Source organism: Chiroxiphia lanceolata, chromosome 5 (genome assembly GCF_009829145.1).
Source record: "Chiroxiphia lanceolata isolate bChiLan1 chromosome 5, bChiLan1.pri, whole genome shotgun sequence".
In the NCBI taxonomy this organism is placed as follows: Eukaryota; Metazoa; Chordata; class Aves; order Passeriformes; family Pipridae; genus Chiroxiphia; species Chiroxiphia lanceolata.
The window spans coordinates 24,516,888-24,533,052 of record NC_045641.1 but is presented as its reverse complement, the minus strand read 5'-3'; the positions used below and the strand labels follow the sequence as shown (position 1 = coordinate 24,533,052).

The following is a 16,165-nucleotide window of genomic DNA, read 5'->3' as shown; positions in this document are numbered from 1 at the left end:
TCTGGAAGGGATGCACTATCACACCGACTGCTGATTACAGGGCATACTTGGACCAGTGCTACTGCAGAGGTTGCAGCATTGCTGCACAATAAGAAGGCCGTGAAGACTTCCCAAGGAGTAGGTAGTTCTGCTGTTTCATGTAGTAAGACATAGCAGGAACTACAGGAACAAATGCCTCCTATCCATAGTAACATATTAAAGCAAGGTCCAGTGAAGAAACTGCTAGAACAAAGATCAACGATGAAGAAAAAGGTGTCTCACAGATGTCTGGTGGCATTTGTCACTCATGGTGACATTAGCCACTTGAAATAGGTCACACATACCATACATGTAAATTTAGTGTAGAACTTAGGTGGGAGGTTCGTCCCCCACAGTGCTCTTTACCACAGTTTGTCTTGTAAAAGAATGTAGTCACACAGCTCATTGCTTCGATTTCAATATTTTTTGGCCTTTGACCACTCTGGAAAATTTGTACAAACCTGATGACCAAAAGTCTTCGGCCTTACCACATACAGCTGTCTACAGTTCTGAGGATTAGCAGTTGCTCTGGTATATTAGAGAGTATGGCATGGAACAATAAATGGATTCGAACTTTAGGCTAAAAAGGATAACCTTGCACACAGATTCTCCTCAGCAGTAGTCAAAAACAGCAATTCAAAATGCTCACCTTGGCCACATAGGCTTCAACTCTGTTTCTTGGTGATAATGTGTTTTCTGTTGGGCTTAGGAAGTTTCCTCCAAGACTGAGACTTCTGTTCAGTCCCAAACTGTTGCCAAGATGTCCCAGGCCAGTTGAATACAGAAGTGGACTTGCAGCCAGATGTCCACTGACAATGCTGCTTGTGATTAAAGATTTGCTTCTATGGCGCTCCCGAAGAAGCTTGGTGTTGGCCTCTGCAAGTCTCTCATTAGCTCTGAAACATTAAGAAGCACACAGAGAGTCATCTTTGACAGTAAGGCTTTTGCAAAGTTACCCTCCACGTCCTTGACTACTACTCGACTTCTAAAAGCCAAGGGCATTAAGAGTGTCCAAAACAAGCACATCCTTTGATCTGAGCTTGTTCAGAGGGCCTGTTTCTAAGAAATCACACTAAGTGCAAGGAGCAGCAAGTGTCACCTCCATAAGAACTCTGGCCTACCCTGGCCTTCTCAAGGAAAGCTCAAACCTCAGACCCGCTGCCAAAGCAGAAGCCAAGAAAGAGCGTTCTTATTTTTGATTCACAGAATCCAACTCTGTTCTCCAAGAGGCCTCTCCTTATTCAAACAGTAAAGGGCACAAGATTCATCTTTTCTATCACACACAGGATGAGGAGATTAGAGATTGGCAAAAAGACTGCCTGCTAAAACAACATCAACTTGAAAAAGACATCAATAATGCCATAATGGTGTTACTGTGGTGTTACTGCTGGAACCCTAAAGAGAAAGGAAGACAGGTGTGATGAAGGGAAGGGTCTTAAGGGACTTTCCCCACAAATATGCCGTGCTATACTTTCACACATCATGCTGGCGAGATGTAAAAAAGGGATTTTAGAAGGAAAATGCACGAGGAAAAAGGAGTCTGTTATTACCAGTCCAGAAAAGCATGGACTTACCTTTCCAGTTTCTTTGCTAGGCCTTTTCTGGTTTTCACTTCCTCCAGATACAGTTCTTTGTACTTTTCCACTTCTGCCTGGGTGGATTCTTTTTGAAAAGTACTGTCTTGCTGGGTATTTTTTATCCTGTCCAGTTCACATTCAAGATCTCTAATTCTGTCTTTTAGCTGGTTTCTTAGTGAAGCATGATGACTGGCTCTGATTTGTTCTAATCTGTCCTGGGAGGCTGCCTGTGCCTGAAGGAGACAGTGCACCTTCAATCACCACAAGAAAAAGAGAACTCTCTCCAGCAGAAAATTGCATGTACCCAATTTTAAGGCTTTACTAAGAGAGGCAGCTGTGCCTCCTCACTACCAGCAGCAATGAAAGCAGAACCCTGGAGCTACTATTATACAAAGCTACTAATGAAAGGACACTCTCTCTGTAGGACAGGGCATATGGAAAAGGATTCCTCAAAAACAGGAGGAGGATCTCCCACCTCCACAACTTCAGTGACTCCTTTTCTGAGCACCTTCCCCCCCTACAAGGACAAAGCAGCACCTGTAGGTCTGGCCATGACAGCTGGCAGTTGCAAAACCCATTGAAGGATGAGTAGTGAGAACCAGGCCAGCGGACAGAGATACCCCCCAAGCACTGCAAAGTGGGAATCTGCCTTGGGCAGGCTTTTGATTCAGGGACCTGCCGGCACATTACACACCCATGACAGCCCTCCTGCCCAACCATATTGCCTTCTCCCACTGCCTTCAGGAAAGGCAGAAGTACAGCACTAACACACAGAAAAAGGCACAAAAAGTAAACCACTAATAACTGATGACCATAAAAACAGTCTACATAGCGCCTATGGACACTTGTGAGAAATTTACTTACTTGCAAAAACAGATTGACTTCTTGTAGTTTTTGTCTTATTTCTTGTCCAGCTCGTTCTTCCACCTCCCTTTTATATTGTTCTATTTGGCTGCGATCTACCAGGTTAGTTTCCGAATGATGTTGGAGTTTTGCCAGCTCTTCTTTCAGATGGCATTTGCTCTTCTCCAGGTTTTCACACTTCCCATGCAGGGTGGATAGCTCTTCTTGCAAATCCTGATTTTTGGCTTCCAGCTGCATGCATTTTTTAGATTCCCTGTCCAGCTGTTGGGAAAGTTCACCAACCTGTACACAGAAGAAGAAAAAAAAAAAGAAACTTAAGACTGATCTAAAGGCAGTGAATTCTATGAAAATCTCTAACAGGGGTGGCCATTTGGACTGCTGGCTCAGTACTAGAAACTAAGTGCAACCAGGCTCTTCTTTTCCAACCAGAACAGTTTTTACATCACTTGTCATAGGATTCCTCAGGTTCCCATCCTTTCTCAGCTCTTCTGGACTCAAAAGGAATCACTGCAAAGGCAGTAAGTGATTCTACAGTGATGCCTTCCAAACCCAAGTGTAGCTTTGAAAGATGGCCACTTCAGCAACGAATCTGAGTAAGGAGCGGAGAAGGAGATCAAAGGTTACATGCCACTACTGCACAGGCAGAGCAGCCTCAAAACCACTGCTGGGAACAGTCCTTCTGAGTCCCTGTGACAAGATGAGCTGAAACAGCTACCCGTGAGCAATAAGTTACAGATTTTTCCCTGGGAGGCACCTGTCCTCATTGTGCCCTGGGCAGCAACAACACTGTTGAGAAAAGTCAAGTGTACCTGTTCTGCTCTTCTTGCTGAGGGCCTGTGGGAGGGCTCCCTGGCCGGTGAGGTCATGCACCCTGCCAGGCTGGCTGCCACTCTTGGCTTGCCCTTCCTCTGAAGGACAGCCTGGCCTCCATGAGCTCTTACACCTACTGCTTTGCCCTTAATATTTGCATCTTTACCCATAATGATAACTACCTCCGTATTAGTTATAGTCATCTACTACTGTAACAGCAGAAGGAGCATTAAGAAAAGCCCATCAAATCCAAAATACAGCCAAGGAAAATAAAAATGATCAACATGACAAGAAATATACAGAAAGCATCTCCCAGGTTTCAAAAGAAATAACACCACAATCAGAAAAAAAAAACCAAATTATGTAGAGCTCACCTTTGGTCTTAATCTACCAACTTCACTGACCATTTCAGAATATCTGTTCTTCATTTCTCCCTGCAAGTTAACCTGGGACTCAATTTCTCTTTCTTCATACACCCTTAGTTTCTTCGTAGCTCTACTCAGAAGTCTCTTCAACCTGCACAGCAAATTAGTTAAGAAAACCATAAAACACAGGAATAAATAGCCTTTTCCATATACTCTCATGTAATCAGCGGAGACATGGCTTTCTTCATCTTCAACATGCTTGACACCACCAGGAATTGCTGAGAAAAAACATTATTCCTCATAAATTACCTAAAGCATCCAAAGTTCAGCTGAAAAGATGAATAAAAGATCTCCTTCTCCCCACGAGAACTCCAGGGCAACCTGCATTGGCAATTCTTCTGGCAGGTATAGAAAACTATAGGTTCATACAAAAAAGTGCTTTGCAGGAACTAACACAAGGCTTGAATTTGCCCACAGTTATGTACACCTATTTTTACATTAAAGTTCAATAAAACTGGATTTCTACTCTGGGATACCTCTTCACCATATCAAAAAGCCATACCTCTTGAAGTCTTTCTGCAGTTCTAAGTTTCTTTTCATTTCTTGGTCCAGGCGCATTTCAACTGGGCGTTTCAATTCGACCAGTTTCTTCACTTTCTTTCTTTCACTCTCACACTTTCAAAATAGAAAAGATACATGACACACACAGAGCTAAAAGCAATACTGAGGTGCAATATGTGCCTCTAGCACTCTCCACAGAGAAGCTGCAGTACATCTGCGTCTTAGCCAAGTTCCACAGAGTGCCAAGGGACAGAATTCCTGAGAACAGTTAAGCACTTTAGGTTTCACATCAAGCAGGCCGATACTGAACAACAAAAACAAATGCCTTCACTGAAGCAAAGGTCACCTTCTTCTCTTTCAAGCAAAAAATGTGGAAAAGATGCTAGAGGATACTTTGGGCAGTTCTCTACTCATAGCAGGGATTATGTAGGTATGCTCATCATGGGAGAATACAGATAAATCTAAGGCTTTCATGTGATCTTTAATGACCAGGAAGCAGAGGAATTTGATCTCTTGGAATTCTTCAGTGTTTTATTTCCCTCTGCTGTTACCTCCATCTCTACTTTGTGCATATTTACTTATGTACTTGTTGCTTTGTACTTCCATTAGTCCTCTACAGAAAAGGAGAAAAGGGAAAGGCTGCACACCTTTGAAACTGTCAGCCTTCTTTTTTTCGCAAGCACTAGTTCATTTGCCCAGAATTCCTTCAGTATGTTTTTCTGCAAGGTTTTTAAGCATCCATTAGCCTGAAAACATGCTGCTGTTCCTCCATGGATTGCACTGGAAAAATGAAGCACTTCAACCCTGCCCAGAAACCAAGGGGTTTGAAGATGACCAGAAGGAATCCAAGAAACACTGGAGAATTGCAGCCCTACTTGATGTGCTCAACTAATAGCAAACCATACTGGGAACTATTCCAACAGAACAACTCCAGAATTTACACAAAAATACACAGTTAGCTTTTATTTGTTTCCTGGATGATCCCGAAATCACAAGATACTCAGAGCATGAATGGCAGGGATAATAAAAAAAGCTGTTTATGTAAGAACTCAGCAGAAAGATTAACATGCTTCTCCCAGGTACTGGCTAGGTCTCTAGAGAATTTTTTGGGCTTACCTGTTCAAAGAGCTCTGCCTTTTCCCTGTCAAGCTGAGCAACACGCTCCTCAAGGTTGGATCTTGACTTAAACTGCTCTTCCCACATGCTCTGCAAATCCTTTGATGTCAGAGCCAGCGCATTCTGCTTTTGCACCTGTAAAAGCAACAGTGGCAGAAGAAGAAACTAAGGTGACTGGAAAGAAAACAGTGCAATAGAAAGCAGTAACTTCAATGGAAACTGGCCTAAGCTCTGCAAGGTCTATGGTTAAGCTTAACATGGAGTGTAAAACACAGCTCAGGAAACATAACTGAGAAACTGAAGCTGATAGAAAGAATGAATGCTCTAGGAGTGACAAGACAAGGTTGCGTCTTTAGGGAATAACAAGACATGCACACACACACACAAAATCACCCTGCAACTTTCTTCCAAGGGTTCTCCAGAGTTCAGGCCACATACTTTCTAATATGTGCCCATTATCTCTAGTGCTCACCACAGAAAATACCCTATCCTCACGGCTTCTGTAACAGCTGCACATCTCCTGAGAGCAAGAAAATGTTTTAAGGTTATTTTTGGTTCTGCCTAAAGGGACAAAGATTTGCCAAACAGATGCATTTGAGTGGAACAGAACTTAGTGATTCAGTTCAAGTATAAAGACCAGAAGATGACAAGATGTCTTCAGTGGCATTTTTTAAGGAAAAAAAAAAAAAGAAAAAAAGAAGAAACCAAGAGATGTCTGCTGGCTACACAAAGTCACAAAAACCTCAGCACAAAGTCTTACATAAAATAATTGTTAGGATGTATGACTATCTCAAGTGTCCTTACAGACAAGGTGAAACACTGGGTCTTGTGACAGAAACTAACATGGCCTCAAGGTTCTAACAAAGTTGCAAAGATAATGTGCATCTCCCAACTCCAGTCTCCTCTCTCAGCTTTCAGCCACAGATCTCCCCATTGTCCACAACATCCACCGTCTCCATCATCTCCTATGGTTTAGCCCTAGTAGATAGCTAAGCATCACACAGCCACTTGCTCACTCCCTGCAGGTGGGATGGGGAAGAGAATTCATCAGATGAATCACGCTGATGAACACAAGTATCTTGCACACGGCAACACAGATGCAAAACACAACAGCAGTGAAACAAGGAAATTTACAGCCTTTTCCCTTTAGTGCCTTGCCCTAAAACCAGACAGGTATTTGACAGTTGTGTGCCTACACAGCCCACCCAATCTTTTCATCAATTACCTACACATAAAAATTCAAAGACCAGAACAGTCATTCACAGAAGCAAGTCATCTACCTGCTTGTGGTGGTCCTCTGCAGCTGCCTGTGATGTCCGTAAGCTAGTTATCAAGTCTTCCAGGCGGTTGTGAACCTACAGAAGCATTACAGGAAGCAAGAAGCCACACTATGACTTTCTAGATTGAAGTTTACACCTCACTACCAAAAATAAATACTACATAAACCTCTTCACTTCTTTATTCCTATACTATTTACACTCAGCACCAATGATCAAAATGGCCTTAGTTTGATGCTACTGTCATACTGTTAGCAATCATCACCTCTGCTGTTTGTAGCAGGGAGAGAGAGACAAGACCATGGCGGATATTAAGGATCTTCAGTGAAAATGGGCAGGAGTAGCTTTTCTCATCCCCTGTACACTTGAAAATCATGTCCTATTAACTAAAGTGGAACAATGAGTATTTTAAATGCCTTTCTACTTCTCTTGACAGTATCAGTACATCAGAAAGTTCCACTTTCACATGTAGTGTTTCTCAAAAATTCTTCAGCTCTAATTGACAACTACCACTGTAACAAGAACCCTAGTTCACTGGTTACAATACCAAAAAAAAAAATCGCTTCATACAGGCCACAGATGTAAGCACTTTATCAGACCTAAAATTAACAACTGCATAGAAGCAGTGGGAAATTCCAGGGCTCACACTCCGTTCTGCAAGTACCACAGGAATTCCTCTTCACTGTTTCATGAAAACACACATGCAGCAAGTGGTCAAAGGAAAAGCAATTCTGCACAGAAAAAGCTCTGGGAAGTATAATTTTTATTCCAGTTTTATGATGCCAGCCAGGCCTCTGGCACAAAGGCCTTGGCATCAATATACCCTGCAGAATTTCCACAACTTGATGAATACTTTAAATGAAACACACTGCAACAAGTAACTGAAGCAGCATCTGATGTATGATAGGTATAAAGCAGACAATAGTTACACCAGTGTATTACTTGCAAATCCTTATCTTTTGGAGTGTTAAGTTTGACTTGCTATACTATCATGTGAAAACACAAAACCAGGTGGGGAGTGGCACAGGCTGCTTTCCAAGCAACCTCTATTCAGGAGAAGGCAGGATATGAGTTTCCCTAGGCTCTCCACCAAAACCTCATCTTAAAGTTTCCCCACAGAAATAGGTAACTAGGCTCAGAAGTCACAAAAACGGAAATTTATGACCAGCTTACTGAGGCAGAGGCTTGCAGGTCTCTCTGAAGGGCTTCAATCCTATTGCTTTGTTGCTGGACAGTGGCTTCCAATCTGGTGTTTTCAATTTCAAGGCTTAAAAACAAATACAGGTCTTACTATGAAAATCCACCAGAGCAACAATGATGCAACAAGGCTATCTATCCTATTGTTTCCACCCAATCCCTCAAAGCGACAGACACCTCGCTTCACTGGGTTACTCTCTTACTGTTGCACGTGTTCTTCCAGTTGTTTTACAGTGGTATTAGTCTCAGAAGATGCCAACAGGAGGTCCTGCAGTTTCTGGGAAGAAGTTATTGCTTCTCTTTCTTTATCATCCAAGGCAGTCTTCAAGTCACGAACGCAATGCTCAGATTGAAGATGCTTTTCTTCCTCCTCCCGCAGCTGTAAAATCACGGTAAGAATCCACAGTTGTCAGGTGAGCTTTTACATAGAGGAGCCAGCTGCTGCTGAAGAACTCAGGTGCTGCATGTATGTGTGCATACCCTCTGCTCAAAGAACTGGAATCAATTCAAGTATCTTCAAAGCTTCACTTCTACTACCCAGTGAACACAAGCTCTATTCCTTTGTCCTCTTTTACAGCAGCCTCTCCCACCCCTCCACTGCTTTCCTACAGCATGGTTCTAAGCACCAACACTGTGCCTCTGACCCTTTCAGTGACTTAGGATGCTCTTTGTACCCTCTTGATTGCTCCTCTGTGAAAACATGAATTATAAAGTTCATCCTTCTCCTATAGTGACTATAAGCTATAAACACATCAATTTATTGTGCAAAGCACCTTAGCAAATACAAATTTCCATTCAGGTAAGGACATAATGTCCTCATGTCAAAGACATGGACACCGAGTTTATACAACAGTGCAATTGAACCACACATAATGAAATCTATCCTGCTGATTTTTTTCCTAGATTTTTAGGAAAACATTCACTCCTACTTTCAATAGCCACCCTCAGATTTATTAATATAATTACAGACATTGTGTACCTTGGTTTTAACCTTTTCCAATTCACTCTGCAAGCGCAGCTTGTCTTCCTCCAGGTCACTGCGATAGCGTGTAGTAACTTCAAGTGAAGCTTCTGACATAGATTGCTTTTTAAGAGCATCAGCAAGCTCCTGCTGCAGCTGTCTGATCATGCCCTAATGAAACAGTTAAATGAGTATGAATAAAGTGGTAAGAACATGAAAAATATTATGACTTATGTGATTACTCAATTAAACCTGTCTTTGGATTGAAATCAAAGGTATGAAATGTTGCCTGCCACCAGCAGGCACGTGCACAGATGATCACTGCTACATCTTTTTCAGCTGAGCTCCTCCAAACTCTCATCAGCTGTTCATGTTTCCTAACACGTATTAAAAGTTTAAGTACTATTCTTCTTGAAACCAGGCACAAGCACACACTGCAAGCATGTGAATTTTTTAACATAATCCAAAGAAATCTGTTGTAATGCAAGAGCCACAGTCTGACTGCAGATACTACTCTGATGACCAAAGGCAGGACTTCATATCATTCTTTGTTCTATTTCTCCGTTTTAAAAATATAATTAAATGAATACATATATCTGAAAGCTCTTTTGAGATATACTTTATGTTGAATCCCATCCTTTTACAGTTGTCTTACTGAGTTTAGAATAACAACTGCCTTCATACTAACATATTAGGTTTCCCAAACATAGTATCTTCAAAAGGAACCTGCTATTTTGGTACTAAGAATAAACAGCAATTCACTGATTAAAATGACGGATGGTATTGCTGGAGTTCTCTTCCGACACACACCTTAACGTAACTGACAAATGAAGAATGAAGTAGTTATCTTACACATGCAGATATTAACCTCACTCAGAGATCCTGGATTTATTAGGAAGAAGGAAATGTAATTTTAAATCACTATTCAACTCATTAAGGGAGACAAACCTTATACCAGTGTGTCTAAATACTGAATGGGATTAGTTCCTATTTTCCAGAAAGTAAGGGAGATGAAACAAAATGGGCAAGCCAATTTTTAAGTCACTGCTCTACCTGGAATTGGTAGAACACTCTATCAATAAAGAACACTTTACCTACTCCTAGGAACACATATAATAATGCATTCTCCAGCCAGATCCCTTAGAACCCTCAGAACATACATAAATTAACACCTGAACACTATAATACTCTTCAATTTTGACAGCAATTTACAGAGAAGAGGTTTTTTCCTCTGAACTTAATATAAATCTATTCCATATCACTTCACTTGTCTGCATCTTCATTTCTCAACTCTCATATATTGGATGGTTCTTCCTTTTATACCACTCTTGTTTGTGTCATCAGTGCAATCCTCATAAAACCCATCAAATATATAAAACCATTCTATAGGACAAAAAACAGATTAAGGAAAAGATGAAAAATTTCTAGAGAAAAATCACCTTTTTTGATCAAAGCTTAGATTTGGATACCTTTTTTCTGCTTTCTGCTTTCTGCTCAGATCCCATTTGCCAAAACCTTACACAATTTCAAGAGAAACACAACAAACCGGAACAAATCAGCATTATCTGGACCCACGCATATAGCTTATACCTGGTACACTTTAGAAACACAAATTAATTTCAAGAACTGACAAACTTGTTCTTTCAAAGTCTCGATTTTACCTCTCTCTCTATTTTGTCAGTCTCATACTTGAAGACTTGTTCTCTTAAATCAGTACACTTGGTATTTAATTCCTTGTTTCTCTCTTCCACTAGGTAAACTTGCTTTTCAGTATCAGCTCTGAGTTTGTTGAAAATATCATTAAACCGATCCTGTACATCATTCACTACTTTTTCTTTGATGATCCCCTTGTTCTGCACATCTTCCAGTTGCTGACGGAGCAAAAGGTTTTCACTCTGGAGCTGGGCCAATCGCTCCTGCATGGATTCCTGCTTTATTGTAAGTTTGCTTACTTGATCTTTCTCAAGTTGTCGAGCATGATCGTATTCCTTTGCCTGACACTGGGCTTGACTTAATTCTTTTTGTGTCATTTCTAAAAGCAATATTTTTTCTCTGAGCATTTGTTTCAACTGGTGAAGTTCATTTTCTAGACCATTAGCTTTGCTTTCAGCTTTACTCAGCTGCTGAGACAAGCTCTTGTTGGTTTCTCGCACATCAGAGAGGTCATGATGCAGCTTGTCTTGCAAGCGAAGCCATTCATCACGTTCTCTCTGAAACGTGCGCTCGACATCACTTTTGGATGACTGATGACGTTCAAGTTCTTGAACAGTAGTGTTCAGGCGGGAACGAAATGATTCAATTTCTGTCTCTAGTCTGTCTTTGCTTTCTTTTGTTTGCTCAAGTTTGGAAGTTAGCATTGCAGATTCTGTCTTTAGTAAGTTCAGCTGTCCATTGTACTGAAAAACTGTTTGCGTTAAGGCTTCTTCATTCAGTTTAAGTTCCTTTTTGAGATCTTCATTTTTTTCTTTCAAGGTCTCATTTTCCTCTAAATATTTTCCTTCTTCCTCCTGGTGCCTACGTCTTATTTGATCAAGTTCTAGTCTTAGCACAGCAATCTCATCTTGCAGTAACTGATTTTTGTACAACAGATCCTTTTCTCTCTCAGTGTCGGATTCCTGAATGACAGGGAACATGAATAAATAGCCAGCTGGGAAATAAATCTACAGAAACACTTCAGCATTGAACTGCATTTTAACATTTCTAATTGTGAAGCATGACTTCAAAGATAAGAGTAAAATTTCAGGAAATATATAAGCTACTCTATGAACCCATGGGCATGTACAATGCATGCACAGAATGAGAAGTGTAACATACCGATAAAGAAACACCCCAAATATGCAATGATTTTTTTTTAGCTTAAATCAGCAACTAAATAAAATTATTTAAAATACCTCAAGTATACCTTCAGGTATAAAGATTTCAAAATGATATGTGTGTTCATGCCTCTAAAATATTCCCTTTAAGTTTAATTTACCTGTGTTACCAATCTGGTAAAAACAAGGCTAAAGAGGGTGTTTTCCTTCTTCAATATCTTTTTAGCACTTTTTCTTTAGCATTACTGAAAGTTAGCTATACAACTGAACCATCCCTGGAATGCAAGAGTCTTGTATATTGCTTGTTTATTACATAATTTTTTCCCACATAAACATATCCATCCTACGTTAATTGGGCAGCACAGCCAAGAACAAGTAATTCTTCCAAGAACTGCACCTTCTTAGTAAATTCAGATTTTAAGACAGTGTTCAGGACTACTTTTTCTCCTTCAATTATTCTAACTGGTACAGAGAGTTTAATTCATTGCTTATCTTCCTTCATAAAATTTTGTTATGGGGAGGTGGAAGAGAAAGGCACACTTAAAGTAACTAAGTTTGATAAGAAGTAATTAAAAAACCAAATAATGGGAACAGAGAGTGAATGTCAAACAACTTTCTTCCTGGTCAACCTGAATGTAGGTAGCTAGGTGTTTCACTGCTAGAAATCTTAAAAAGTGATGATAAAATGTCTGGGAAAATAAAAACATGACAGTTAAAAATGGTGTAAATAGTGCTTTCTGGTAGTTTTCTACTTGCACGTGCAATTAAAGTACCTACAGGACTGATGCTGCTTTCCAGAACTTTTAAAGACATAAGGGAAAATGGAAGACGTATTTACAAAGTTAAGTTACACTGGGAAACTGTAAATAATCAATCAAGCAGCAGAAAAATTTATGTAATATTATGACTTGAGAATGAACATGATGAAATTTAATTAATTAGGGGAAAAGTCTGCTTACATCTGAATTTTTTCCTATAGTTCTTCTTGTCTCTTCTTCTAGTTCCTTTTGTCTCCAAAGGTGGTTGTTCAAAATGCCTTCTTGCAGGGCTCTGGCACTCTTTTCCTGAGAAAGCTGTCTCTGTGTTTCATCACGCTCTTCTTCAACCTACAATAATACAGTTAAACTATTTGCTTCTTGAGAAAAATCAGAGCTAGCAATATCTTCCATTCTCCATTTTATTCTTGTAAGTATTTTTGCTTCCCCACAGTCATAATAATCCATCTATAAATTTTCATTTTCTTCTGAAAAATTAAGAAGAAATACAGAATGTTTGGTAGGAATTTAGAAAAATAATTCGAAGTTTGGCTGTACCTGAAATACAAATGAGAAAAAAAAAAAAAGAACAGACTTCTTGGAAACCAACTGTTCTCAAAATCTGGCAAGTTACCCAATGCCTTGTCCACGAACTAAGTACCTCCTTCTTTAGGCATATTGAAACACAACACCAATAAAAAAGAAGCAGGAAATAAGAACACAAACGTTTAATTGATTATTTAATATACCTGTTTCAAGAGCTTTCTCAGTGTCATTAACTCCATTTCTAAATTTCTTGATTGTAACTCAAGTTGCTGTTTCTCCTCCACCTCTTTACAATATTGCTCTTCTTGCCTTCTGAGTTTTTCTCTTGTTTTCTCATAGAGTGCTTCTACTCTGACCCTCTTTTCCTCTTCTTGTTTCAAAGTAAATCTAGGATTTAACAGAGCAATTGAGAAACTAAAGAATTGATATAAAAAGTAGATATTCCACATCATGAATCTGCAGAGACAAACCATAAAAATGTTAAATATTGTCAGACTTTATATTTTTACTATAATCTTTAACTTTTTAAAGAATTCTAACTTCATTCCATTATCCATGGTATCAGTTTGATAAGATATGGAAATAAACCATGGAGTGTTTTATCCTTTGTAAGTAAGTTTACATAGGTAAATATACAATAGTACGCAAATTTCTGTAATTTTTAAAGAAGTCATCTTCCCATTAGAGACACTTCATTCAAAAGGAGTTTGTTGTCTTTTCAGGTCGAAGCATTAAAAAATTTTGATTAATATACCTTTTCTTAATATGCTGAGCATTGCCTGCATGTTATGGATTGCAAGTCATGCTGATGAAGCAGCACATTACTTATCTCTCTGACAGACCCAACAATTTTACAACAAGCCTTTTCTAAGTCTAAAACAACTGCTGACCACAGAAAGAGCAAGCAGTTTCTATTTACTCCAGAATGAGGTCAGTGTTCAAAAATATATTTAGAAATGCACAGGGTTTAAATTTAATGAGATTAAAAGCAGTTTTGAACCTTGATGGATCTACATCTGGGGGAAACATCAGCAATTTAATTTTGAAGGTAATTCATACTGAAAGCCTTAGGGAATATCAACTTCTTTATTAACTGAAACAATCAGCAACAAACACCAACATGGGAAGAAATGGTCCATGGAGTGTCCACAGTATCCAAACAAAAAAGCAGTTTTGTGTTTCACAATTAATTTTAGTATGTTTTTCTCATATCCCTTGCAACAGTCAACAAGGAAAAAAATAAGTAATAACATAAAGAAAGAGCTGGCAATTGAAAATCTGCTTTAAAAATTCTGCAAAACAAGTATCAGCAGCCATTAATAAATTATTCAGAAGATTGCCAGTAACATTTGTATTTCAATGGTTTATATTGCAAGGAAAAAGCTTTACATATTTTAGGGTAATTTCACAAAAGAAAAAATACAGCTTTTATAATTGTAAAGTTAACATCGCTTTGATAATTTATTTAGAACAAAAATATTAGTTATTTGTAATTGATACATATTTGAGAATGTGCTGGCTTTGACTGGGATACCCCATACTGTATGGCATCAGCATATACAGCAGGCAGAAGAAGGAAGAAGCAGGGGGATATTCAGAGTGATGGTGTTTGTCTTCCCAAGCCACTATGTGTGATGGATCTCTGCTTTCCTGGGGATTGCTGAACACCTGCCTGCCCACAGGAAGCAATGAAGGGATTCCTTGTTTTGCTTTGCTTGTGTGCATGGCTTTTGCTTTCCCTATTAAATTGTCTATATCTCAACCCATAAGTTTCCTCACTTATACCCTTCTGATTCTCTCCCTGATCCCACTGGTGGGGGAGTGAGTGAGTGGCTGAGTGGGGCTTGGTTGCCATCTGGGCTTAAACCCTGACAAACTGTTGGGAGTCAAATCCAGGCAAACCTACGACAGCTTTGTCTTCCATATACCAGAAAGCGCAATGCCTCAAAGCTCAGTTCTGTCAGCCTCTCCTCACAGGGCTGCTGTTCCTGCTCCCTGACCAGCCTGGTAGCTCTCTGCTGAATGCATATATATCAATTAAGATCCCTCTTGTACTAGAAGGCCAAAAATTGGACCCAGGGCTCTAGACGCAGTTCAGCAAGTGCTGAGTACGGGTGGATAATCACTTACTTCAATCTCCTGTTGCACTCTGTGGACTTACCTGAATTCCTAATATTATACACCAACAGAAGCTGCAAAGACACTATCATACAAAATTTATATAAATCCTCTCTCTTATAAATTTCATTTTCCCATACAAACTCTCTTGTTCTCTTCTCTTGTTGTTAAAAAAAACCCTGAAAACAACTTGCAGAAGATTTTAGATGGAGCTAATATTCAGGCTTTTTTTCCCCCTGACATTATGTCAGTTATAGCATAACTTGCCCAAGAGATTAAAAAAACCCCAAACTCAAAAGACGATAAACTTCTTATCCTACCACATGCATCATCAGCACCTTCTGGCACATTAATACTGACAAGATAACATGTTTTCAGGACACAAGGATACATACTTAAGGCTTTGGATATCACTTTTCCATTCCACTTCTTGATGAGCCAATATAGATTTCAAATCTTGAGTCTCTTCTGCTATTAACTGTGATTCCTCCTTTTCACTTTCCAATTTTCTTACTTCTTTACAGACAGCTGTATACCGATTTTTTTCATGTTCTATTATTTGTTCATATTTAAGAAGTATGTTTTGAATTTTCAATAAAATAGCAGAACCTATATTGAGATAGAAAGATAAAGCTGCACATATGCACAAATACTTTCTAATGTGTAAATTATTTAATTAGGCATAAGTGGTAAAGGTTTGGTGGTGGGAAGACTACAGGTGCTGCAGAGGTCTCTGTGAGAAGAGGCCAGGGGTTGCCTTGTGCCAGGCAGAGACAGTTCCAATGGACCCACTGCAGGGCACAGTTGAGCCTCTCAGTCATGCTGGTGGCACCTCACGGAAAAATATATTTAAGAGAGGGCAAAACCACCACACAGGTAAAGGAAAAGGGGGGAACAACGTGAACAACAGTGAAGGTCAGTGAAGAATGGGGTGGAAGGAATCTTAACTTTTTTCGCTTTGTTTCTCACGGTCCAACTTTATTTTAAACTGTAACAAATTAAGTTTTCCCAAGTGGAGTCTGTTTTGTGACAGTAACTGGTAAGTGATAGTCCTGTCTTTGTATTGCTCTTCTGGCTTTTTCATCCTATTTTGTCCTGTTGAGGAGAGGCAGTGAGAGAGAAGCTGCACAGAAGTTTGGCCCTTAGCCAAGGTTAATTCTTCTTATGACAATTTATTTATTTTTATA

At 39.5% G+C, this 16,165-nt stretch overlaps 1 protein-coding gene across 10 annotated transcripts in view; it reads right to left on the bottom strand.

Annotated features, from left to right (window-relative positions):
• ANKRD26 (ankyrin repeat domain 26) overlaps positions 1 to 16,165 on the bottom strand; it is a 53,676-nt gene that overhangs the window by 6,806 nt on the left and 30,705 nt on the right. For 9 of the 10 annotated variants that reach the window (XM_032688663.1, XM_032688666.1, XM_032688664.1 and 6 more), the window contains 14 exons: positions 15,374 to 15,587; positions 13,064 to 13,247; positions 12,519 to 12,665; positions 10,408 to 11,361; positions 8,765 to 8,917; positions 7,989 to 8,164; positions 7,762 to 7,855; positions 6,592 to 6,666; positions 5,312 to 5,446; positions 4,197 to 4,309; positions 3,644 to 3,785; positions 2,460 to 2,741; positions 1,593 to 1,828; positions 668 to 914 (listed from right to left, as the gene is read on the bottom strand). In XM_032688663.1, the coding sequence (XP_032544554.1) occupies positions 668 to 914; positions 1,593 to 1,828; positions 2,460 to 2,741; positions 3,644 to 3,785; positions 4,197 to 4,309; positions 5,312 to 5,446; positions 6,592 to 6,666; positions 7,762 to 7,855; positions 7,989 to 8,164; positions 8,765 to 8,917; positions 10,408 to 11,361; positions 12,519 to 12,665; positions 13,064 to 13,247; positions 15,374 to 15,587 (3,152 nt within the window). The remainder of the gene's footprint in view (positions 1 to 667; positions 915 to 1,592; positions 1,829 to 2,459; positions 2,742 to 3,643; positions 3,786 to 4,196; positions 4,310 to 5,311; positions 5,447 to 6,591; positions 6,667 to 7,761; positions 7,856 to 7,988; positions 8,165 to 8,764; positions 8,918 to 10,407; positions 11,362 to 12,518; positions 12,666 to 13,063; positions 13,248 to 15,373; positions 15,588 to 16,165) is intronic. The other variant, XM_032688670.1, reaches the window with a different exon arrangement.